Source organism: Artibeus jamaicensis, unplaced genomic scaffold (assembly GCF_021234435.1).
Source record: "Artibeus jamaicensis isolate MK-2021 breed Jamaican fruit bat unplaced genomic scaffold, CSHL_Jam_final contig_540, whole genome shotgun sequence".
NCBI classification, from domain to species: domain Eukaryota; kingdom Metazoa; phylum Chordata; class Mammalia; order Chiroptera; family Phyllostomidae; genus Artibeus; species Artibeus jamaicensis.
This window is the reverse complement of record NW_026521879.1, coordinates 3,590,269-3,616,810: the sequence shown is the minus strand read 5'-3', so window position 1 is coordinate 3,616,810 and position 26,542 is coordinate 3,590,269. Positions and strand designations below refer to the sequence as shown.

The 26,542-nt window shown below is 36.1% G+C and overlaps 1 protein-coding gene across 1 annotated transcript in view; it reads left to right on the top strand.

Annotated features, from left to right (window-relative positions):
* Positions 1–26,542, top strand: part of SLC13A1 (solute carrier family 13 member 1) — a 122,153-nt gene that overhangs the window by 60,566 nt on the left and 35,045 nt on the right. The window contains exon 7 of the mRNA XM_037125670.2: positions 22,190–22,341. Coding sequence (XP_036981565.2) covers positions 22,190–22,341 — 152 coding nt within the window. The remainder of the gene's footprint in view (positions 1–22,189; positions 22,342–26,542) is intronic.

Below are 26,542 nucleotides of genomic sequence, written 5' to 3'. Positions count from 1 at the left end.
GGGTCCAGACCTGAGCGCACTTTTTGATTGGTCAGACTTGGGGGGTGTGAGAAAGAGAAGCACAGAAGATGGCTCAGCTGCAGTGAGCCCGGTAGAGGTCGTTCGTGGTGCCACTGATTGAGATGGCAGCACAGCGGGAGGAATACATTTTTAGTGGAGGAAAGTAAGATAATTTGGGTGTACTTTAGGCGATAAAGATTGAGATCTGAGTTTAGGAGAGGAGAGTAAGGCCTTTGAACAGTGATTCTATGGTCTTTCTAGAATCTGATGCATAAAAATTCAGCTTTATGTAAAAAAATTAAAGGATAACTTTTATCTCTACAAAATGTTCTTTATAAGAAATATCATGAAAACATTTTCCATATTGCACATTTAAGATATGTTTTGATTTTTAACAATTGCAAATCTCTTGTTAGGGATGAATATGTTATATGGTTCGTATTATGATTATAATAAATTATGTCTGTTTTTACAGGTTTTTGCGCTAGGTAATTTAACCCAAAATGATTATGTAGAAAAATCCACATCTGTTTCATGAAGCTATAAGAGAAAGAAATATTTACATTTAAAATATTTTGGTCTGTTTTCTTCTTGAAGTAAATGAGACATTCTATTGAATGAAAATAAATGCTGTCTGGTTTGGCTTTGTATTTGAACTATAAGTCCAATAAGGATTTAAATATCACTATTTCTGAGTGGGAATGGTTTCGAATAAATGTCAAAGACAGAAAAAATGAAGGAGTTAGATTTGTTGGTATTTTACCTTATTTTCCATGTTCCTACTAAAAAATGGGTTTGATTTCTGGTGAAAATCACTACAATTTCATACATTTGAGTCACCATTTGCTTAGTAAAAGATTAAGGGTTTTCCTAAATTTAATTAAAATATTTTTGCTAATACAATTATTGCTTATCCAAGGTGATCAATAAGCTTACATCATCTTTTAGAATTATATGCTCACTTCATTTTTGAAAATCATATGGTATATTTCACTCTAAAGGCAATAACTTACACAATGATTTACATAAAGTTAGGTGTGTAATAAGCAGAAAGTTCCCAATAGTAGGAAAAAATTAAGAATTGTCACCCAATAAGCTCTAAGTTTAATGATTATAATAATATTGGATAAAAAGCATGCATTTAACACTTGCTCAGGTAGCACCTTTTCAGGAGCCTACGCTGACTGCCCACGTTCACTGGAGGCAGCAGCGCCTTTCTCCCAACCCACCAAACTGGCCCTCCCTTTTCAAAGCACATATTACCTTTTTATAAACTATATCATTTACTTGATTCTTATTTGTTCTTTTATTTTGTTTTTTTTGCACTAGAATCTTTGTCCTTTTGTTTATTTGTACCTCAAATATCTACTTAACTGCCATAGAGTAAGCATTTAGTAAATATTTGCTGAGTGAATGAATAAGTTCAGTAACACTCTTCTTAAATAATTACAATTAGATTAAACAACTCATTCTGAATACAAACTAATAATAGAAGATGCAAACTGATAAAAGTTGAAAGATAAAATCATAGATCAGATTAATATCATCTTTTTATAGCTTTATTGAGATATTATTGATGTATAACATTGTGTAAGTTTAAGGTGTATATCAGGTTGATTTGATACACTTACGTAAAGTGATTATCACCTGAAAATGATTATCACCACAAAATCCCTGCAAAATGATTATCACCATAGTGTTAATTAACACCTCATTATGTTACATAATTCATTGTGTGTGTGTTTTTAAAACACTTAAGATCTACTCTCCTTAAAACTTTCAACTAAGTATTATTACACCGTCATACATTAGATCCCCAGAGCTGTACCCTCTGGACCAACTCTTCCCATTTCTCCCATCCCAACCCCTGGTAACCACCACTCTACTGTTTCTGTGAGTTTGGCTTTTTAGATTCCACTTACAAATTGTCTGGGTGTTCTGGATTTTTTTTCTAGCTGCTACTGAAGTGTTTGAGTTCTTTACATATTTTGGATATTACCCCCATTAATGCCTTGTCAGATATATGATTTGCAAATATTTTCTCCCATTCCATAGCTTGCCTGGTCATTTTGGTGATGCTTTGTTTTGCTGTACAGAAGTCTTTTACTTGATGTGGTTTCAAATGAAAGGATTTAGGTAATTAGGACTTACTAACTTTTGCTTTTATGTTTGTGGTTTTGGTGTCATATCAAAAAAATCTTTGTTGAAACCAATGGAAAGGAGGTGTTCTCATGTTTTCTAGGAGTTTTATGGTTTCAGTTCTTATGTTTAAGTCTGTAATACATTTCAAGTTAATATTTCTGAGTGGTGTAAGATAAGGGTCCAATTTCCTTCTGCATGTGGATATCAACTTTTCTGGCTACCATTTATGGAAGAAGCTGTCTTTTCTCTATTGAGTATTCTTGGCTCTCTTGGCAAATATTAGTTGACTATATATGTGAGGGTTTATTTTTAGGTTCTCAATTCCATTTCATTGAGCTATGTGTCTATATTTATGCCAATGCCAACCTATTTTGATTATTATAGGTTTCTAGTATAGTTTGTAATCAGAAAGTGTGGTAGTTCTATCTTTGCTCTTTCTCAAGATTGCTTTGGCTATTCAAGGAGATTAATTTTATTTCTGATGGAAAGGAAATAAAGATTTGGGACTGAAATTTATCAGCCCTGAAATTCTTGTTACTACAACTGCAAAATTCTGTTATAAGTAATAATGAAGATAATTTTGCCATTGCCACTGCTGCTGGTGATAATTATATGTTGGCTTGGAAGATGATGAATATTTATTAGTTCCTCAGATTCCAGGAACTGATTTACAAGTACTCATCGTGTCTAGGGGTCAGAATCCTATACTGTGTACTTAGAAAGAGATGTGTCCATGACTCACCAAGTTCCCACAGCCCAAACATTAGCAGAGCTCTTCAGTTGCACCCAGAATAAAAGTGGTGGGTAGGTATGTAGCCCATAGGTCCTGCATTACTCCAAAAGTAGCTGAAATGTTTTTAGAAAACAAAGAAGAAGAAAGAAGACCCAAAAGGATACTGACAGCACAAGGGGCAAACTATTTGTCAGGTTCCAGTGGGGAAAATGGGAGACCAATCACCACATGTTGTTTCCATGAGAAATTAGTTCCAGGTATCCAAAACTTAATTTTTACATACCAACAGAAGAACCAAATGGCTAGATTTTCCTCTTCCTTATAATCGCTAGTATTATTCAAAGAGACACCCCAGATTTTTTGCACTACTTTAATTTTTAAACTTCTAGCCATCATCAAATGAAAAGAATTGGAAAATCAATATGCTTCTATATTTTATTTTTGACAATTTTATTTATTTTTAAAGATTTCTCTTACACTGATCTGTGAGAGAAGCGTCAATTTATTGCCTCTCACACACGCCCAACCTGGGACCCAGGATGCAGTACAGGCATATGCCCTGGCCAGAATTTGAAGTGGTGACCTTTTGCTTTGCAGGATGACACCCAACCCACTGAGTCACACTGGTCAGGACTAGTAATGCTTTTAATAAAAGGTTTGAGATTATTGTTTTTCATTCATTTTATATCATTTTTAGTTCCCCAAAGGGAAAAGTTTGAAGGAAAAATTTCCTTGAACCAATTGAATCTTTCTTTTAATTAGGTATTGTTTAGTTTGGGGATGAAAATTCTTATTATTTAAAAACCAGATCTTGTAAGATAGCACGCTTAAATGTTCTTTAAGAATTCAAAGAACCATATAATAGTAATAAGCATGGTTCATGATATCAGAGATGAAGGGCATCAGTTCTTCCAATTGAGGCAATACCAATTCTAGAGTATCTAGCCCATAGATTAAACATGAAAAAGGTATTTTAGATCAGACCAGGTTGGTGCTACAGACAAAAGTTGGTTCTTGATTACTCTTTCCTTCTCCTAGACTGGGTGAAACTGTGGCAAAGCCCATTGTCATTGCTGCTCAGTCCTCACCTGACACATTCTAGGTGTCTTTTTTTACTCACCCAGCTGATTCCTAGAGTTTATAGAAGGCGAGAGAGAGAGAGAGAGAGAGAGAGAGAGAGAGAGAGAGAGAGAGAGACTACCACACATTCTTTAGGAATCACAAAAGCAGAAAAAAGACAAGAGAAAACAAATGTTAGTGAGGATGTGGAGAAACTGGAACCCATGTAAATTAATGCAACCATTATGGAAAACACTGTAGAGGTTCCTCGAAAAATTAAAAATAAAACTGCCATATGAACCCACAATCCACTTTTAGGCATTTAACCAAATAACTTAGATCACTATTTCAAAGAGATATGGTTGTTCCCATGTTCCTTGTAACATTATTCACACTAGCCAAGATATGGACACAACCTAAGTGTTCATCAGCAGACAAATGGATAAAAAGATGTTACACATATACAGTGGTATATTATTCAGCCATGAGAAAGAAGGAAATTCAGTCATTTGTGACAATATGGTTAAATCTTGAATCATTATTCTAAGAGAAATAAGCCAGAGAAAGACAAATAATGCATGGTGTCATTTATATGTGTAATGGAAAACTTATAGTAACAAGGAGTAGAAAAGTTGTTTGGTTGCCAGGGACTGGAGGGTAGAGTAAATAGGGAGAGGCTCATAAGAGGGCACAAGCTTTTGGCTGAGCATCTAACATCAAATGTGGTGACTATAGTTGATAACACTGTTGTATGTTTGAGACTGGCGACAGGAGTGGGACTTGAATGTCTCACCAATAAAAAGAAAAGAGATGTGAGGTGATGATGGATGTTTCATTGGCTCATTGGAGGTAATCATTTAATGTATACCTATGTCAGATCTCTATGATGTTAACTTTAAATACCTTGCAATTTCAGCATTGTTATTCCCAATAATGCTGAAATAAATTGTGAGATATTTAAAATGTACATCATGATGATTTCATGTAAGTACTCATGATAAAAGGATCCCTCCCCCCATATATGACCTCAGTTATTTGCTTGTTTGTTTTGGTGAAAGAATTGAGTTGTACTCTCTTGTGAAGTGTCAAAAGTGCAGTGTGGTGTTGTCAACTGTACTTGCCATGTTTTGCATTGGAGCCTCAGTCTATATTCATCATACAGCTGAAAGTTTGTTCCCTTGGTGGTCTTTTTTTAACTTGGCAATTTTCTGTGCCTTTAGGAACACAAGATGAAGTTGAACTTTTAAAAGAAATCATAACTCTTCTCACTAATACAATTTATAAGAACTCAATCTATTCAACTGAGAATATAAAAGCCTCATTTCCCATAGTATTATATGAGGAGAAAGGATTAAATTTCTGACATACAATGGGAATGTAATATGCTCCACAAAGAGTCTAAATTGGAGTGAAGGTAAATGCCTGATAGACCAGTAGGTAAAACCTAATCCGTCTGAAATTCTGCTAGGTGTATTTTCTGAAAGAAGAATGAAGTGGTGGCAACAGTTGGTGAGGTAAATTCACTTCTGAATAGTTTACTTAACATTCATTAAGAAAAAGAATTTTAGCAGCAACCAGTAAACACGACCTCACTCCAGATTTCAATTTCTATTATAGTCAAAGTCTAGCTCCATTGATGACTATAGTTAGCTGTGTTTCTACAAAACATTTTGTTGTTAAAGAAGTGATTGACTGTTGATGATATGTTGTCTCCATATATCTTCAAGCAAATAACATAAGCTCAGCCATGTTGGAAGCATCTGTACTTTCCTCTAATTGCACAGTACACCTCCTACGCTATATGAGGTATTCTAATACTGTATTTTGTTTCTTAAAATCCTCAGTAATGTTTTTTTATGTATCTTTCAATGGTATGTCCTAACAAAGAATTACATTTATTTTTTTCACCAAATTGTTTTTTATATATTTTGTTTATGAGATATTTTATACATATTCATAAAATGTAGAAAAGCTTAAGTAATAAAATACAATATACTATACCTCAGCTTAAAAAATAGAACCTAACAGTTTCTCTAAAGTCCTGTGAGCCCTTCTCTGATTCCAGCTCCTTTTCTCGTACAATTATATCCATCCCCTTATCAGGAGAGCCACAGTCCAGAATTTTGTGTTAATCATTCTCCTATTTCTTGTCAGTGTTAGCACTTGTATTAGTTACTTGTTCACTACCATGAAGACCGAAAAGAGCAATAGTTTTAACAAGATAAAATCGGCTTGTCTGGTGGCTCCACTATCAGGATGACCTTGCCTGTTTCCACCTCTGCTCTGCCTTCCTCAAAATCTATTCCATCAAGTTTGCTGGCTGTGCTTTTCAAATCATCTGTGACTTAAACAAATTTTTTTCTGCTTAACCCAGCAATTAACTTAGCTATAGTGTTAAAATCTCCCTTTATGTTGTAACTATGTCTATTTCTTCTGACAGTTCAGTTAGTTCTAGTTTCTATATATTTTTATATTATTTAGATTATGTTATCATGTCCTTACCAATTTGGAGTGTTTATATATTACTGATTAATTAACATCTTAACCATTATGCAGTACTCCTGTCAATCTGTACATATTTGGGGGCATCTCAGAGTTTATTTGTCTGATGATAATGTAGCATGCCAGATTTTTTAGTCTTTTAAAAACCTGGCATTTCTTACATTCTTTCACTTTTAAATATTTCTGTGTCCTTTTACTTTAAAATATTTTATTTATTTATATTTTAAAGACAGGGGAAGGGAGGGAAACCTCGATGTGAGAAAGAAATGATCAGTTGGCTCTCACATGTGCCCAAACCAGGGACCAAACCCGCAATCCAGGCATGTGCCCTGTCCGGGAGTCGAACTAGCAACTTTTTGGTTTGTGGGATGTCACCCAAGCAACTGAGCCATGCCAGTCAGGTCTATGTCCTTATATTTTAGATGTATCTCTTGTGAAATGAAAACCAGCTTTTGCATTTTTATCCAGGCTGAAAATTTTTGCCTGAAAAGTTTGATTCATTTGAACTTTTTGTAACTTTATAAACTTAGAATTTTTAATGCCAGATTTCGATTTTTTCCCAAATATTCTTTCTATCTTACTTTCCCTACTTATTTTCTCATTAATTCCTTTAAAAATGTGTGTGTGTCTTATATCTGTGTATTGGGCTTTTCTAACAATTGTTGGAAAATTTCAATCATTATTTCCTCCGGGTTTCTAGTCTAACACATGTTAAACTTTCTCACTCTGTCTTCTGTGCTTCATAAGATCTCATTTTTCTTCTCTGTGTCTTGCTGAGCTGCACCATGAATAATAACTTTGTATATATCTTCCAGTTCATTAATTTTGCCTTCATCTATGTCTGTTTTGTTGTTTAACCCATCCACTGAGTTTTGAAGTCAGTTATTTCAATTTCTATAAATTCTGTTTTTCTCTTTTTAAGATTTGCTTGGTAATTTTTATAGTTTCTTTCTCCTTACTTATGTATTACCCATCTTTTGTCTCATTTGGTTAATCATAAATAAATTTATTTATATTCTGTGTCTATCTCTAGTGTTTGAAGGCTTATGGATCTCTCTCTTTGGCCTATTGTTTTCTGTTAGTTGTCCCTTTTGTTACTTTATTTTCTTGTATGTTTTGTGCTTTTAAATACTGACGTTCTAATTTCCCTTGAATCTTCTATGGGAATTCTTGAAGTCCTGGGTTGCAGCTGCATGAAAGGGCTTTGAGTTATATTACTTTTTAAATTTTAATACACACACCAGTTAAGGTTAAAAATGCTCATGGTTAGGAGTTTTCAGGGTCCATTATGTTTTCCCTAAATCAGCATGAGATTTCCTTGCTGTTTACTCTTAGAAAAGATATCAGCTTTATGGTTGTCTTCCTGTACAATTCCCTGCACAGCAAGGGCTTTAGGCATCATTGTCCCGCTGGCTGTCTCCTGCTCTGCCTGCAAAAGGGTAAACACCCTCAGGTCAAAACACTGCCTCTTTAGTTACTTAAGATTCCACTTTCAGTTTTTTGAGGTCAAGGACTATTTCTTACTTTTGTATCAGTTTAGTGATACATTTTAAGAGGCACTTTTAAATATTTTAAACAGCATTTCATTTAATAGGGAATCTGTTTCATCATACAGCTGATAGAAAGATCTACTATATTTATATTTATATATTATTTCAGTCATTTTATCACAAAAAACAAGATTTTTCCAACAGCAGATATATTTTTGCTTTTTGCTTTTCACTAAGAGATTACAAATGAAGCTTCTAAATATTTAACATTTAGAATAATATCACTCTGCAAAATAAATTCTGGATTTACTTGACTTTCAACATTGTTGAAAAATAATTTCTATGAAGAGTCCTCATGTCTGGAGTGCTAAATTTTTAATATCTGTCTATTCATCATACTAATATTATATAAACTAATATCACAATTCACAGAATGAACATAATTTTTATTAACTACAGCAGATATAAATCACATTTCAAGGAGTTTTATTAATAACTTCAATTTTGTTACAAACTTCTCTGAGTTATTCAGACTATTACCAATTACAGCTTCACCAGATCTTCATGAAAAGATCATATCGAGTCAAAGAACCTCCTCTTACATTTTCTGCTGTTCACTTACTTATTATCTTCATTCTGAGATTTCTTTACATAAATCATTTCCTGCAGAAATCACTTATAGCCATATGCATAGTGTAGAAGGGCTGGTTTAATTAAAATTAGAAAGCATAATCTGTTATCCTCATAACCACGCACTTGTAAACTCAGTAAACTGAAAGCAAACAAAGAAAGGGCCATGGGGTCAATCCCTCTGTACACTTGTAGCTTTTACTGTTCACTTCCCTTTTACCTACGCCCTCCACCAGTGTGTGCTCGACCAAGGTCAATCTGTGCAAGAATTATTGTTTCCATTCATTTATTTCTTGTTTTTTTTTAACATAAAAAGAGAAATACTGCATCTTGCAATAAGATTGCAAATTGAATAGGTCCATTTACCTTCACTCCACCCTCAATCTCCATTAAAACAAGAACAGATAAACCTTTTAAGTCATAAGACACAATTATGCAAATGTCAAGAGAGATGATAGCATAGTCCTTTTGGAAACTGGAAAGTAAAAGGATGGGTGGGAAATGATTCAGTTATCCTACCAAAGTAGAATCCTAAGTCAGCAGTGAGGAATAACAACAAACTATCTAAATGACATAACAGCAGCCCTCAAGCTTTTAAAAATGTTGAGAAGTGGGGGTGAGTAAAAAACTTCTTATGAAACAGTTAAATCCCCAAATTTCTTTCCCAAGAAATTTGGGGATTAAACTACTTCTCCCCCTGAAGAGAAGTGTGCTCTTTAGATACTACGAAGCAGAAAGTAAGGAGAACTAGGCACAGTTCTGGGTTGGGGGGAGGTTTCACAACGAAAATAGGTGCATTGAGTGGTGGTTTATATGCTGAATGGTGAGAACCCTGACTTCTGTCCCACTCAGTCCAGTAGCCAAGTCTATACCTACCAGGTATCAGCAGGAGGGAGACCAAAAGGCTCTTCCTTGGGGAATGCAATCAGCACAAGAGGGAAGATAAAAGTATACAGCATTGGGTTTTCTCAAAAAAAAAAAAGAAGAAGCCCAGTCAGATGGTACTGCCTTGAAGCCCACAGTCAATATCAAATCCCCAAGCCCATGTACAGAACTTCCAACAAGCCTAAGTAAGAGCAAACAATTAAAAATGCCTGGATATCTGAAGAAAGCCTTGGACATAGAAAGAGAGAGTCCCAAAGAAAGAAAAACAAAAGAGAGATTTCCAGAAAACAGAGACTGTGCAAGAAGATGGAAACACAACAAAAAAAAAACTATCATTAATCTATTCTGAAATGTAAACAAAGAAATTGCATTCATGAAATCGGAATGATGGCCTATAGAAAGAAGACAAAACTAAAATGTAAAATAAATAATAAATATTAAGATAAAATATAACTTGAAAATTTAGTAGGAAAAAAGAAAATAGGAGTTTAAGAAAAACAATATGAAAAAACCAAGAAGATTCATTTAATTTTTTTTAAATTTCATAATGAAGAATATAATTTTTATGACTATAAGACCCAGCAGGTGCCAGTACAAGAGATGAAAGAGACTCACGTGGCAAACAAAGGGCATTATGATTTTAAAATAGTGTGGTGAAGAGAAGATCTTAAATGTTTCCAGAAAGGAAGAAAAACAGATTCCTTAAAAAGGATAAAAATATAATCAGCTGAAGACTTCTCAGTAGCAATACTGGCAACTTAGAGACAGTAGGAAAAAAAGTGCCTTCAAAATTCTGAGTGACATTTTCAATCTAGAAATCAATATCCATCCAACTATCAAGCGAGAGGATAAACTAACATCCAGATAGCTCATGGCAGGCCTAGGAAGAAATGAAGAGATTCAGAGCAGGCAGGAAGGCTCTAGAGGAGATGCCTACAAGGCAATGGAATTAGTAGACTATTTGAGATAGAATAGGAAGCCTATCATTTGAAAGTTCTAAGAGAAGATCATCTAAAACCAGCGATTTAGTGATATATACTTAGAAATCTAAGCAAATAAGCATGAAGGGTAAGTGAAAAATAGGAAAAATAATGTATATGCTGGGGCTAAGCTCATCATAAATCTCTAGACAACATTCTGAATATCTTCTGTAAGCAAAGTTATAAACCATACCGGGAGGGTGTTGGAGACATGAAAATATGAGTGTGTTTAGTGGAGAAGGCTGTGAAAGAAAGTGCAATTCACATCTAACATAGTGGGCATGTAATTGAGTTGCTTACAACTTAGAAATCAAGAGATAGTATCATATGGATAATAAGGTGGGTGTATTTGTATATTAGAAAATATCCAAAAAGAGCTAGAATATTTAAAGTTGGTCTTTGATAGGCAGAAAGCAGTTAGCAGAAAGTAATACTTTGTACAACTAACTGTACATAATCATTTAAATATACATGGAAACCATAATGCTTTCCTACTAAACTCACCCAAATGAAATGCTTTCTACAGCACTGCGGAGAGTACTGGTTAAGTCCAATTATGACTTATGTTAGCACCGGAGGTTGGAAATGTGGAACATGCCCCTGGAAGCTGCAGTCACTGCCACCAGGTGGCAATACTAAGTTATATCTGGACTTGGAGAATATCTGTTCTGAAATGTTCCTTGAGCAGCATATATGTGATTACGTCATCGGATTCCGAATCTGGTCATGTCCTGGACAAAACTTTTTCAGTCACTTAAAAGAAATTGTGGAACCCATACAAAGTTTTAGATGCCTTTGTGTGAAATGTAAATGTACGACTCAGTTGGGATTGAATAAAAACACAGTGGGTTACAATTGCCGGGGTGAAAGCAATGTGAAATGTAATTAAACATCAAGCGTCAGATGTAGGCATAAAGTCTCACCAGTAAAAAGTGTTCTGGGAGGCAGGAAGATACAAGGAAAATCATCGAGAAGGAAGTCACACAGGGATTCTGGCTTCAAGCTGCTATGGCCGGCTATGTCAAAAGCGAGACTCATTTTGCTGTTCTAAAAAAATAGGTCCCTGTAACCAGGTAATCTCTAAAATCCTCTCTTCCCTATTAGTCTGTGATTCTTTTATATATTAAAAAAACATTTTACGATTGTGGAAGATACAAAAATTATCAAGAATGTAGCAGATACCCTCCCCCCATAACTCATTGTTATTTTAACATAATTCACTTGGGTCTTATTCTAGCACACATGTATATGAATATATTTTTTATTTTTAAAGACAAAGTAATTCTGTATATTTAGTTTTATTGTGGAACACACAAAATACTACACACCCACTCACAAAATGTCCATGGCAATGTCCTTTGGTTACTAGCATAGGAGATTTTCTCTGGCCACTTCACCTCCGCCTGTCTTCAGTCTCACTCTTCTACATGTTTTGCTTCTCCTTCCTACTTCACTTTGGATTTTTTTCCTCCCCAAACTTGTAAGGGAGAAAACATAACACATACACACACAGTTCCTTCTCCACTTATAGATAAATGTAGTTATTATTTTGTTGTGCTGACATCTGCAAATATATGCCCCCAAATCCGGGTCTTACTGTCTACCCCCAAAGACTTATTCCAACTCCGTCTTAGGCTAGAGTGAAACCCTGGTCTCAGATTGAAACCACTGCCCTGTAGAGCAAATTGATCTACTGAGGACCCTCCCCCATTCTTTTTGTAGTTCTGGTACCAGTAGTTGGCTCAATTAGTGGCTCATCTCTGGCTTCCCAAGAGCTGTTTTTCTGCCCACTGCCCTCTACTACTGGTCCTCGGGTCCTCAGTCTTTACGCCATATTACAGTTTCAACTCTTCCAGCTGGTTCAGTCTAGCAATCACTTGCCTTGATCAAAAATAACAATAGAGCTGACTGTGTCGGGCTCAGGTTTACTGGCTAGATAAAAAATGTGGTGTCCCTTCCACCTCCCAAACACCTCCATTTAAGCGTGCTTTTTGATAACATGAGTGTTACAATTTAATGTAGCATTTGATTTTACCTTGAGTTTTTAATGTTTCTCAATTGTGATATTGTCATAGATATTACCTATGTGCATTAATGTACATTTCAAAGGTCTTCATATAAGAAAAAAGTGTAGAAAATCCATAAGGGGTAAAGCATGGCAAATATATTAATATTTTCTATTTTATTTTAAATTTTATATCTTCCAGTATAGTTTAATGATTATCATATTTGTATATACATGCATATATTTTTCCATTACACTTTTATATAAAATTAATTTTTCTTTGTATTTTTGAAAGCTTCAGTGTGACAATGGGAAGTTATATATACTTTACATCTTTAAATTTTCTTTTTTTAAAGTATATTTTATTGATTATGCTATTACAGTTTTCCCAATTTCCCCCCTTTTATGCCCCCTCTGTCCTGCACCCCCAACCCTCTAGCATTCTCCTCCTTAGTTCATGTCCATGGGTGGTACATATAAGTACTTTGACTTCTGTTTCCTATACCATTCTTAACCTCTTCCCACCTATTTTGTGCCTACCAATTATGCTTTTTCTTCCATGTATCTTTCCAGCCCTATTCTTTTCCTCCCCTTCCCCACTGAAAACCCTCTATGTGATGTCCATTTTTCTGATTCTGTTCCTGTTCTAGTTGTTTGCTTAGTTTTTGTTTTCATTGTTTTTCTTTCTTTTAGGCTCATTTGTTGATAGTTCTGAGTTTGTCGTCATTTAACTGTTCATAGTTTTCAATCTTCTTCAATTTCTTTGATAAGTCCCTCTAACATTTGATATAGTAAGGGCTTGGTGATGATGAATTTCTTTAACTGGGCCTTATCTGGGAAGCACTTTATCTGCCCTTCCATTCTAAATGAAAGCTTTGCTGGATAGAGCAATCTTGAATGTAGGTCCTTGCCTTTCATGACTTCAAATACTTCTTTCCAGCCCCTTCTTGCCTGTAAGGTTTCTTTTGAGAAATCAACTGATAGCCTTATGGGCACTCCTTTGTAGGTAACTCTTTCCTTTCCTCTTGCAGCTTTTAAGATTCTCTATCTTTAATCTCTGGTAACTTAATGGTAGTGTACCTTGATGTGTTCCTCTTTGGGTCCAATTTCTTTAGGACTCTCTGGGCTTCCTGGACTTCCTGGAAGTCTATTTCCTTCATCAGATTGGGGAAGTTTGCCTTCATTATTTGCTCAAATGACTTTTCAACTTCTTGCTCTTGTTCTTCTCCTCTGGCACTCCTGTGATTAGGATGTTGGAACATTTAAAGCTGCCCCAGAAGTTCCTAAGCCTCTCCTCATCTTTTTGAATTTTTGTTTCTTCATTCTGTTCCAGTTGGATGTTTATTTCTTCCTTTTGTTTCAAATCATTGACTCAAGTGCCAGTTTCCTTCCCACCACTGTTGGTTCCCTGTGTATTTTGCCTTATTTCATTTTGGGTAGCTTTCCTTTGTTCCTTCATTTTTCAACCAAGCTCAATCAGTTCTGTGAGCATTTTGATTACTAGGGCTTTAAATTCTCCATCAGATAGCTTGGCTACCTCCTCATTGCTTAGCTCTTTTTCTGGAGTTTTGATTTGCTCTTTCATTTGGGCCCTATTTCTTTGTCTTGGAGCACCAGTTAAGTTGTCAGGAAGTGGGGCATTAGGTATTCACCAGGGCGGGGCAACCCTCTTTGCTGCCCTTCGGCCCTGCCTATGGGGGAGGGGCCAGAGAGGGTACAATGCAACTCTCCCGCTGGGCTCTAGATCCACTTTCCAACTAAGTCTCCTGTGACACTGGGAGTTTCTCCCTCCCTGGAAACTCCCCATGATAGTTCACACCTACCTTTGAGTTTTAGTTTCCCCTTCTGCCATCCCTGCCTAGTCCTCCAGCTCCTATGCCTTGCCCTGGAGAGCTCAGCCAGCCCCACCTGCAGGGTCTGCCTCCTTGCCTCAGGTCTCTTCTTCCTTCCTAGCTGCCCATCTTCTTCCTGCCTGTCTGGTTGAATATTTCTTCAATTCCTTGGTTGTCAGAGTTTCATGCAGTCTGATTTTCTGGCACTTCAGGTTGTTTATTGTTTTTAGATTGGTTGTTATCCTCCTTTTCGTTGTGTGAGTAAGCAAAGGGTTTCTATCTGCCTCTGTCTTGGCTGGAACTCCCTAACTTTTCATTACTATTATCAACTTAGTAATATCCAAATTATACATCACTTTCTGGCTTGTGGTTGAAGTCTTTCCTATAGTAAAATAATAATTAATCCCTAAATTTCACCTTGTTTTATTCATAACAATTTGTAAATTTACTTTGCTATTTTATTTATATACCATTTATTTTTCAAATTTTCGGCGGGAACTTTTATCATATGGAATACAAATCATTTTTATCTAGAAATATAAGGCAAAGGAGACATTTGTTAATTAGTTTATTTGGGGTAAATGGTAAATATTTCTGAGGGCTAACCTTTAAGTTAATTAGAAAATAAAAGGCAAATTATAATTCAAGGTACCTGGCCCTGTCATGCTAAACGCCATTCCTATATCCATGGTGACTCTAGCTAGCAGGAACAATCCCTATCAAGATTTCTCAAAAACATCTTTCAGTTTCAGCATTCCATTCAGCTATGGAACAGGGTGATCCTTCTTTTGTATATTTCTTAAATACATCCAGATTTGTTTTTTGGCAGCTGCAGTGTGTAGAACAGATCTGAAGTAGGCCAGAATTGTTGCAAGGATATAATAGCCACATGGAGGCTATTGCAGTCACCCAAATTCAGAGATGATGTCAACTTAGACCAACATAATAATGGGGATGGAAAAAATCAAACAGTCCAGAAATTTTTAAGTAGATAAGACTGAGAGGACTTCAATGATTTCTTTTTTTTACTCTAGCTTTTATTTGTCTTTCAATGATTTTTCTACTAATGTTCTTCTTTTTAAAAAACTATATTTTCTTGATCATGCTGTTACAGTTGTCCCAATTTTCCCCTGCTTTCCCCCTCTATCCTGTTTACCCCTACTCTCTAGCAATTCCCCCCCTTAGTTCATGTCCATGGGTCATACATTTAAGTTCCTTGGCTTCTCCATTTCCTATATTATTCTAAACATCCCCCTGTCTATTTTGTAGCTGCCATTTATGCATCTTATTCCCTGTACTTTTTTCCCTGTTCTCCCCCTTCTTCCTCCCAGCTGATAAACCTTCAAATGATCTCCATATCTATGATCCTGTTCTTGTTCTGGTTCTTTGTTTAGCTTGTTTTTTATTTTGTTTTTGTTTTTTAGATTCAATGTCAATAGTTGTGTTTGTTTTAATTTTAATATGCATAGTTTTTATCTTCTTTTTCTTAGATAAATCCCTTTAACATTTCATGTAATAAGGGCTTGGTAATGACGAACTCTTTTAGCTTTACCTTGTCTGGGAAGCACTTTATCTGTCCTTCAATTCTAATGATAGCTTTGCTGGGTAGAGTAATTAGATTATAGGTCCTTGCTTTTCATCACTCTGAATATTTGTTGCCAGTCCCTATGGCCTGCAATTTTTTTTTTGAGAAATTGGCTGATTGTTTTATGGGAACTCCTTCATAGGTAACTCTCTTCTTTTCTCTGGCTGCTTCTAAGATTCTCTCCTTACCTTTAGTATTGGGTAATGTAATAAAGATGTGCCTTGGTGTATGCCTCCTTGGGTCAAACTTCTTTGGGACTCTCTGAGCTTCCTGTACTTCCTGGAAGTCTATTTCCTTCACCAGACTGGGGAAGTTCTCCTTCATTATTGGTTCAAATAAGTTCTCGACTTCTTCTTTCCCTTCTGGCACCTCTATGATTTGGATGTTGTAGTGTTTAAAGCTGTCCCAGAGTTTCCTAAGCCTTTCCTCATTTTTTTGAATTCCTGTTTCTTTATTCTGTTCAGGTTGAATGTTTATTTCTTCCTTTTGTTCTAAATCATTGATTTGAGTCCCAATTTCTTTCTTGTCACAGTTGGCTCCCTGTACATTTTCCTTGATTTCACTTTTCATAGCCTTCCCTTTTCCCTCCACTTTGCTACTATACTCAACCAATTCTGTGAGCATTCTGATTATGAGTGTTTTGCACTGTGCCTCTGATAGGTAGGCTATCTCTTCATCACTTAGGTGTATTCTTTCTAGAGCTTTGGTCTGTTCTTTCATTTGGGCAATTTTTTTTTGTCTCAGTAAGCTGGTTACATATGAGGGGCAGAGCGTTAGGTATTTGCTAGGGTGGGGCAACCCACATTTCTGTATGTGACAAAGGGGTCTGAGGGAGAACAGTGATGCTTGGCCAACTTTCAGTCAATATGTCTGCTTCCCATAGGCAAATTGGATCCTTCTGGTGCTCATTCCATGGTGTGTGGGTTTGTTTACATTCTAGGACCCTGTGAATGTTTCAAACTAACTCTTCTGTGAGACTGGGAGTTTCTTCCACTGCCACTACCCCCACAAGTTTTCTCAGTCAAAGGTTTTGAGGCTTTATTTCTGGTGCTGGAACCCTGGGTTGCATGGTCTGTCTCACTCCCCAGTTGTTCCTCCCATTTTATCTGCACACAAATGTGGGACTGCCCACTCTGCTAGCTGCCACCTGCCCCGGTCCTCCCACTGCTACCTTACTGCAGTTCTTTTCTGCCTCAGCTGCCCATCTCCACTTCTCCTACTGGTCTGGATAAATGTTTCTTCTTTAACTCCTTAGTTGTCAGACTTGATACAGTTCAATTTTCTGGCAGTTCTGGTTGTTTTTTTGTTTTTAAATGTGTTGTTGCCCTTCTTTTGGTTGTGCGAAGAGGCCCAGTGTGTCTACCTATGCTTCCATCTTGTCCAGAAGACTCACCTTCAATTTTAAATGACAAACTTGCTGAATAGAGTAGTCTTTGTTACAGGTCCTTGCTTTTCATCCCTTTGAATATTTCATGCCAATCCCATCTGGCCTGGTATTTCTGTTGAGAAATCAGCTGACAGTTTTATGGGAGCTTCCTTGTAGGTAACTAATGGTCTCTCTCTTTCTGCCTTGAATCTCCCTTTGTTTTTAGCCTTTTTAATTTTAATTATGATGTGTTTTGGTGTGGATCTCTTTGAGTTCATGTTGATTGGGATTTTCTGTGCTTCCTGAACTTGTGTGCCTTTTTTCTTCACCAAGTTAAGAAAATTTTTAGCCATTATTTCTTCAAACAGGTTTTGTATCTCTTTCTCACTCTCTTCTCCTTCTGGTACCCCTGATTCAGATATTATGCTTGATATTGTCCCAGATGTTCCTTAGATTTTCCTCATTCTTTTTTAATTCTTGAATCTTTTTGATGATCTTTTTGTGTGTTTGTTATATTGTCCTCTAAATCACTGATTCAATAACCATGTTTCATCTAACCTGCTCTTGATTCCTTCCAATGTATTCTTCACTTAGATACTGTATTCTTCATCTCTGACTGGTTCTTTTTTATGGTTTATGTGTCCTTATTAATGCTTACTATCTCTTTGTTTGAGTTCTTACTGAGATCATCCATTCTTCCCCTAAGGTCATTGAGCAAGTTTATAACCATTATTTGAAACTCAGCATCTGGTATCGTGGTTGCTTCCATTTCAGTTAATTCTTTTTCTGTTCTTCTTTCATCTGGGACATATTTCTTTGCCTCCCTATTTTGTCTCTGTGCATTAGGTAATGTACTATGATTCCCAAACTTGTTATAATGGCTTTATGATGAAGGTGTATGGTTGAGCTCTGTGGCACAATCTTCCAGATCACTTGAGGTCCTTGCTCCAGGAATGTTTTTTGTGGATTATGTTCACCCTCATGTTTTAATTGAGTTTTGAGTTTTTTCAGCCCTTTCTCAGGTGGAGTTAACCCTTCAGGTTGGCTGACTATTAGGGTAAACCCAAATTTTGTATGAGATTTTCTTCAGATACAGCCCTCTGAGGGGAAGTTGTTCCTAGAAAGTTCTGGTGCCTACCAGAATCCTCCCTTGGGTGTGCCTCTTGTGTGGCTAGTTGGGTCAAGCTCTGGTGTGGTCTAAAATTCACCACTGGTTGTTTTGGTTCTGGGTCCAGTCAGGTGGCATTCAGGTGAAGGCTGATGTTGGATGTGTGTAACTGGCCTGAGATACCTCTCTGGAGCTACTGCACTGCTCATTCTTTGTGGCTGCATCTACTGGACCTAGGTGTGTGTGAAGGGGCCAATCTGTGTATATGGCTCAACTCCCTCCCAATTAGAACTGGTGGCATGTCAGTCTCTATGTGGCTTCTTCTGTAAACCCATGGTTGTAATATTTTAGTTTCAGCCAGGCTTCAGTTGGTTATTCAGGTTGACTCTTCTATAATTTAGCTGTAACTCTGGTTTGGGTCTGGGATCAGGTGAGTGTAGTTTTCATCTACTCTGAAGTCATGTTGGTATCTCACCTGGTATATTTATATTCATTAAAACAATAAAAATATATGAAGGAATTATTTATAAAAAATAAATGCTACTGTTAGAGGGAATAAGTGCCCATGACAGAGTTTCAAGAAATTCCAGTTTTGAGGAAGGATAAAGGAAAATGTACTGGCAAGAATGACAGAGGAACTGGCAGAGATGTAGAAGAAAAACCAGAAGGGTGAGATAACAGGGAAGTTCAAAGAAGAGTTTCCAACAGGAAGGAATGATTAACTCTTTTAGGTGCTACCAAGAGGTATACAAAATTGAGGGAGAACTGTATCTATTGGGTTGTGTAACATGGAGGTCATTGATAATCACAGCAAGTACATTTTGGGTGGATGGAGGAGACAGAAACTAGATTGCAGTGATTAAAGAAATGAAGTCAGTGAGGTACACACTCTTTTGAGTTAGTTGTGAAAATGGAGGTGAATTAGGGCAGCAGTTTAATTGAGAGAAAGATTCGATTTTCTCTTTTTTTTTGTAGAGGGTACTCGAAAATGATTAAATGTTGATAAGAAAATTGCAGTAAAGCCTATTGTATAAGGTTTTTGAGAAGGCCTGACTAAGGTCCAGAAATTAAAAGAATGGAGTAGAGACATTACTCAATTATGTATGTTGAAAAGGTGGAGAAGGCAGTCCAGATGCAGGTTGGTTTCTGCCTTCTGCCAGAGTGAGACCTCTGGCTGCGGTATTTATTTTACCTCTTGAGGGCAAAGCTACCTGCAAAGAGTTAGGGGAGCATTGAAAGGGAGGTACAAAAAGAACAAGGGAGTTGTTAATTTTCTGGTGAAGACAATTAGAGCAATTGGGTCAGATAAACAGTAAGGTAGAGAGGCAGCTTGGACACAGTAGTTAAATTTAGTTATCATGGATGTAGGGAACCCAGTGTCCTATGCTATGTGTGTCATTCACACCAACAGTGCTTGGTTGCTCAGGGGCAGACATGACACAGAGAAAGTAAATGGTTGAGCTCATGCATAGTTGAAATTTTACTGAAAAACTACCACTTAAAGAGAGACAATAAAGAGTTTAGGATTTTGTTTAAAAAGTCATTGATATTAGTGATGGTTTCATGGGTATATATTTATTCCCACTCTCATTGAGTTGTACACATTAAATATATACAGTGTTTCACATGTCAATCATACTTCAATAAATGGACTTTAAAAGCTTGAACACATATTTTGTCTACCATGGAATCTGAACTGGATAAAAAAGGAAGCCAATCTATCTATTGGGAATAACTAAATGCTTCAATGACTTAGACTTGCCAATAGAGTTGAGGGAGAGAAGGGATATAAATAATTCAACAACAAAGTTGGAAGAAAAATTGGTGGTAAAGGAACAGACTTTGTTAATATGGTAGTAAAATGAAACTCTTCATATTCCTGAGGAACTATAATATCAAGCACATAACATAAGTATTCTCATATTGCACTTAAACAGGACTTTCAAAGAAGATGACCAAAAATCAGTTCTAGACTCTTAAACTTAGTGTTCAAAATGAGAAAAGGCTGAGTGATAGTCTACCTCCTTTGGAGCAAGTTGGAATATTTTCTCAAACCTCTTATAACGTGTACCACCAAGGCGGAGAGAAGGGAAGAGCCTCCTACTTATTTTAGGATGGTAGTTAGAGAAACCACCACTTGGAGAACTCGAGAATCTGTTGCCTAGACTTAGAAGAGATTGATGGACTAGGTTTAAAAACACTCTTGAAAACTTTGAAAGCGAAAGACAATGAATGGCTGAAGTTCCTTGCCTAATGGAGTTTCAGCTGCACTTTTGTTGCCAACAGGGCAAAGGTGTCCATTTCTCATGAACCAAATGTCAGGAACATGTGGGAATAGTGGTGTTTGAGGTCATTTGAAAAACAACTTTCCCCAAGCAAGCTTCTTGACTGGACAAGTTGACCTCAGCATGAAAAGATGTGGGTGGACCATCACATGCAGAAATCACAGGTGTGTCATCAGCAACCAAGTGGAAGAGTTGCATTACAAAGGAGGAGCATTGACTCTAATGCTGATAGAAATCTGTTAAGAATCCATAAAAGAAATCATCAGATGTAGGAGTCATTTTGACTATCTATCAAGACTAAAAGGTACCACTCATCTCCTGATCCTGTCCATCCTCTGCCCTTCCAAATATGAAGAATTTAGAAGCTGACACTAGCAACTTGGGGAAGGAACTGAGCCAGAAGAGAGAAATAAAGCCAAACCCATAAAACGCTTTCCAACTACCAGCTTTTAAGCAGACATAGCTAGGGAAGAAGGTTTAACTTTAAAGTTGGGACTTTTACTATTAAATAAGAGACTTCTCATTTCAACTACTCAAATGAGGTTTGTTTTATTACTAAATGTTATTGAAAGACTTTATTAAACAAAGTGACCAGAACAATTATAGATTCTGCCCTAGATTTCACCCCAGAGATAGCAAAAATCAGGCCAATGGAGTGTGTTTACATAAGCTATGGGTGAGAAAAGGAGTGAAGTTGCTTTTGTCTTTCACCTTACAAAGTCCTAATCTTAAACCAAACATGTTATATATAGTGATTTCCACGTTATATATAGCACATTTGAGAATGTGCTGCTATCCAGAATGGACCATAGGAAACAGTGACTGAGGTAGAGCAGAGCTGACGTCTCTGGAAATGAGGTAGAAAAATCTGTAAGGCCAGGATATTTGAAGAATTACCCATGAACAAGTTATAATTATCCAGCCACCAAGGTAGGGAAACACTCCAAAGAGCGTCTGAGGAACTTACTGCCATGTACTACCAATTCAGCAGAAAAACAGTAGAAAGATTTGGGAGTGATGGTGAAAAGGTAAGAAAGGAGGAAAGAATTGGTTGGGGAATAAGAAAGAAGTATGAGCAAATGAATGAAACTGTAAAATATTCCAATGGTTTCAGGTTAAATCTTTTTATTGTTACATTTCTATTGATGGAAAGATAAATGCTGAACCATCAGGCTGTCATAGCAAAATACTATAGATGGGTGGCTTAAACAGCATATATTTATTTCTCATAGTGCTGGAAATAGATATCTAAGTTCAGGGTGCAGCAGGATACTTGTCTGGTGATGGCTCTCTCCTTAGGTTGCAGATCACCACCTTCTCTGTGTTCTCACAAGGCAGAGAAATCAAGTTCTGTTATCTCCTCTCATAAGAGCACTAATCCTATCAAACCAGGGCCCCACCATTATGATCTTATCTAACCCTTCTTAACTCCCAAAGGCCAAATTTCCAAACACCATCACATTGTGAGGTAAGGTTTCAACATTTAAAATTTTGGGGCACACAAACATTCAGTTCATAATAAAGTTATTACTGCTTTTCATGACTACAAGTAGAACCATTCTCATAATACATTTCCTTATTTGACAGAATTCAGTTACAAGCACCAAATATCGAACAAAGGAGAACCACATGATGTGTAAACTTATGTGTTTGTGCATTACTTACTCTTCTGCCATTGGTGGACTGACAACAATCACTGGTACCTCAACCAACTTGATCTTCGCCCAGTATTTCAATTCGTAAGTAATATTATTGGACTGGTGATTTAATAAATGGATAGCACACAACTAACCTAATTTAGAGACTCCAAGAACAGAGATGCTATATTGGATTAATTCTCCTCTTTTTCCCATCAGGACATTCGTAGGTCTAGAGGCCTTCCTTTCTATTGAGAGTTAAATATGGAAGACATAATCAATTAACATCTACAGATTCCCCAAGTCCATTCAGAAGAGATAACTTCTGGCTGACCATTCTGATCAAATAGGAAAGGTACTTTAAACTACGAATAGTACTACAAATTGTAGTTAGAGGAAACCACAAAGGGTTATTTGCCTGGGACAGTTCGCACTGGACTTGAACTTAAATGATGAATGCCAAACAGAGGTACTAATTACAGAAGGCATGACTTTGAATTTTAAAAAATTTGAAGAATTAAGCAATTACAAGAAATGACAGTAATAAAAGTTTTCTAAGAAACAGATATATTACCCTAATATAAGTCTGGAACTGTGTTATCACTCTATCTCAGGAAATGGGGAATCTGTGGATATATCAGAGCACTTGGAGTAGAAATCCCACAATATTCAGTTACTTACTTTGTGAATTTGAACCATAAAAAAGTACATTACTCTCCAAGACTTAATTTTTTTAAATGTATTTAGTTATTTTTCAAGTACAGTTTTTTTGTGTCAATTTCCCCCATCCCAGCCCCCCCCCTCCGCCCCGGCTCCCCACCTCCCTCCCTCCCATTTCCCCCCCCCCCACAGTCCTCATCCCTGTGTTTTTCATACTTGTTCTTCAAAATCCCTCCCCGTTTTTCCCCTTAAATTCCCTTCCCTCTCCCCTCTGGTCGCTGCCCACTTGTTCTCTATTTCAGTGTCTTTGTTTTTATTCTATTTGCTTGTTTATTTTGTTATTTAGCTTCCTGTTAAAGGTGAGATCATATGGTATTTGTCCTTCAATGCCTGGCCTATTTTACTCAGCATAATGCTTTCCAGTTCCATCCATGTTGTTGCAAAAGGTAGTAGCTCCTTTATTCTCTCTGCTGCATAGAATTCCATTGTGTATATGTACTATAATTTCTTGATCCATTCATTTACTGACAGGCACCTAGGTTGCTTCCAACTCTTGGCTATTGTAAATTGTGCTGCTATGAACATTGTGGTGCATAGGTTCTTTGAAATTGATGTTTTGGGATTCTTGGGATATAATCCTAGCAGTGGAATTGCTGGGTCAAAAGGCAGGTCGATTTTTATTTTTCTGAGAAAATTCCATACTGTTTTCCATAATGGTTGTACCAGTCTGCAATCCCACCAACAATGAACTAAGGACCCCTTTTCCCCACAACCTCTCCAACATTTGTTGTTTGTTGCTTTGTTTATGATAGCCATCCTGACTGGTGTAAAGTGGTATCTCTTTGTGGTTTTAATTTTCATCTCTCTGATAGCTAATGATATCAAGACTTAATTTTTAAAACATCTAAAATAGGCAAAGTTCATATGATTATTGTGAAAATTAAATGGGGTAACTATGTAAAATACTTGGCACTATGTAAAAACTATTGAAACAGTACTTTGAAAGTCCATGCTTTTATGTGAGAGCTCAAACTGTTTCTACACCCCAAGCATATTTTCAGGTACTAACAGGACATTATTGTTGGAGTTCCAGGAAAGTCGGCAACACTGGAATTCCTGAAGCAGAATTTAGGTCCTTATCACAGAAAAATTAAGGTTCCAGGCAAGAAACCTACACAACAACAGGTGGATTCATAAACTATGAACTTACTAAAATTATTTCAAAATGTTGTTCATGCATAGCTTTTCCAGGAAATCCAAGATTCAAAAGATAGCACACTTTGTTCCAGGAAGAATGAGCACTTGCAAACAAAGAAAGCTTCTATAGCAGTTTAGGGACCACACAACACAGACTTTCATGTGTACTTATTGTTTCTGTGAGTACACAGTCATGTATACTCAACAGATGATTTAGAAAGAAATCTTTGAAAGACACTTGGTTTAAAAGTGGGAGAATCTGAAACTCACAGTGCTAGAGATGATTTTTCTCCTAATTCAAGATAGGAAATGTACTTGATCCCTTTCTGAAAGTAGGTTTCTGTCCTTTGTCATTAGTTCCCTTAAGAAAGAGATTCTACATCTTAGTCATCTCTATAAATCTCTTTTTTTCTGAATTTAGACCAAATTTTTATTGTTTTGTGCATGATGATGTTAGATAACTGCTGGTTTCCTCTATTCCCATGTAATTAATTGATTTCGTCAATGGAATACATATTGAGTTTGCCTTTGGTTTTTGTTTTCTTGCATTATGTCCCGACCAAATTTTTTTCTTTTATTTAACTGTTCCCTTCACTCTTTGAATGTATTAATCCATTTGCAATGATACATTGAGACTACTGAACAGCACTTTCAGCAAAATGTTTCAATGACTGTTTCTGCTAATTGTCTAATCTTCTAATTCTTGAAGTCATGGGCATTTAGCCAAACTATTCTTTAAATTTAGAAAATACTTAAATGTACTTCAAATTTAGACATATTTCCTTCAAAGTTTGTTTTAACATTAGAAATTATATTCAAACTAGAAAAAAAACAAAATGTATCTCCTCTTGATGGAAGATATTAGGCTAGAAGAGGGAAAAATAACCTTATGTGGCAAAATAAGGTTATTTTACAAACTATTAAACAGTTATTAAAACAAACTATTTTTTTCTTAAATTTAACCACTTATTTTTTTTCTAATTTTGTTCCTAAAATTTTTAACAGTACCCCAAAGCAATAATGAAATAAGTGGTTTAATTTTATTGAGAAAAGTTTCACAAACTTAAAACTGCAGGAAAAATAAAAATTTTTTTGGTACAGATGTTTGGAGCTGGATAGAAATTACCCTTTTCCCCCAAATCCAGTACAATAATCTCACCCTTTTCTCTTGACATTTTTTGAGCAGTATCAATGATTATTTTGTACAAATTCATTTTGGGTCCTGTCCAGCTTAAAAAGGTACATGAGCCTGAGAATCAATTATTTTCTATCATTGACGTTTACAAGACACCATCTTACAAATAAACTGTGGGAGGAAAAGATAGGATAGCAAATTTCAAAGCCTTATCTATCTTTCTATCCTATATCTATTTATCTATCATTTATATATCTATTATATATACTATACATAATGTTTCTCTTCTATTTTTTACACAAAGAAATAAGAACTATGAGTTCTGAGAAAGCTAAATTTATTCAGTTCAAATAAAAACAGACATTTATTCACTCAGTCAATCAACAAACATTTGTTGAGGATTCACAATGTGTAAGGCTGTTTGGAATTATTTTGGAGAATGAAAAAAATAAAAACCTACCAGAAGGAAGAGTCTATCTAATTGTCTAGACAAAATATACATATGTGAAAACCATTAAAATCTTTAAAACATGATTACATTTATTTTTTAAGATCATTAGTTTATAATATATCTAATAACATTTATTTTTTGACATACATGGGGGAAGGTAAAGTGACATGCATTGAGCTCTTGCCAGATAATTTACATCCCTGTAGTGCATACATGTCCTACATATCCTTGCTGTGGAAATGGTGTATAATGATAATTAAAAGCATAGGCTCTGGGTTTAAAATGTCTATGTTCAAATCCCAGTTTTTAGTTTACAAAGTAGGTGACCTTGGACAAATCTCTTTAAGCTTGTTACCTTGCCAGAAAAATAAGGATAATAATATCCCTCTCTTAGCAGGTGATTTTTGTATTTTATATAAAATATTGGGTTGGCCAAAAAGTTCATTTAGGTATTTTTGTACCATGGCTCTAGTAGTGCTTAGTTGTCTTTAACTTCATTTGAAACAATTTTGTTAGATTGCATAGTGACATTGTTATATCAGTGTACATTAAAAAAAATAATCAAAATTGGTGATTTTTGTGTAGCCATTTTAATATTGAAGGTGGAAGAAAATAAGCAACATTTTCAGTGTATTATGCTTTATTACTTCAAGAAAGGTAAAAATACAAAAAACAGTTTGTGAAGTGCACAGAGAAGGTGCTGTGACTGTCGAAAGTGGTTTGCGAAGTTTCTTGGTACTATGGACATTTTGGCCAAATAATTCTTTGCTGGGGAGCTGTCTTATGCATTGGAAGATATTTAGCAGTACCCCTGGCCTTAACCCCCTGAAGCCAATAGCGGGAGACAGCCGACATACTCA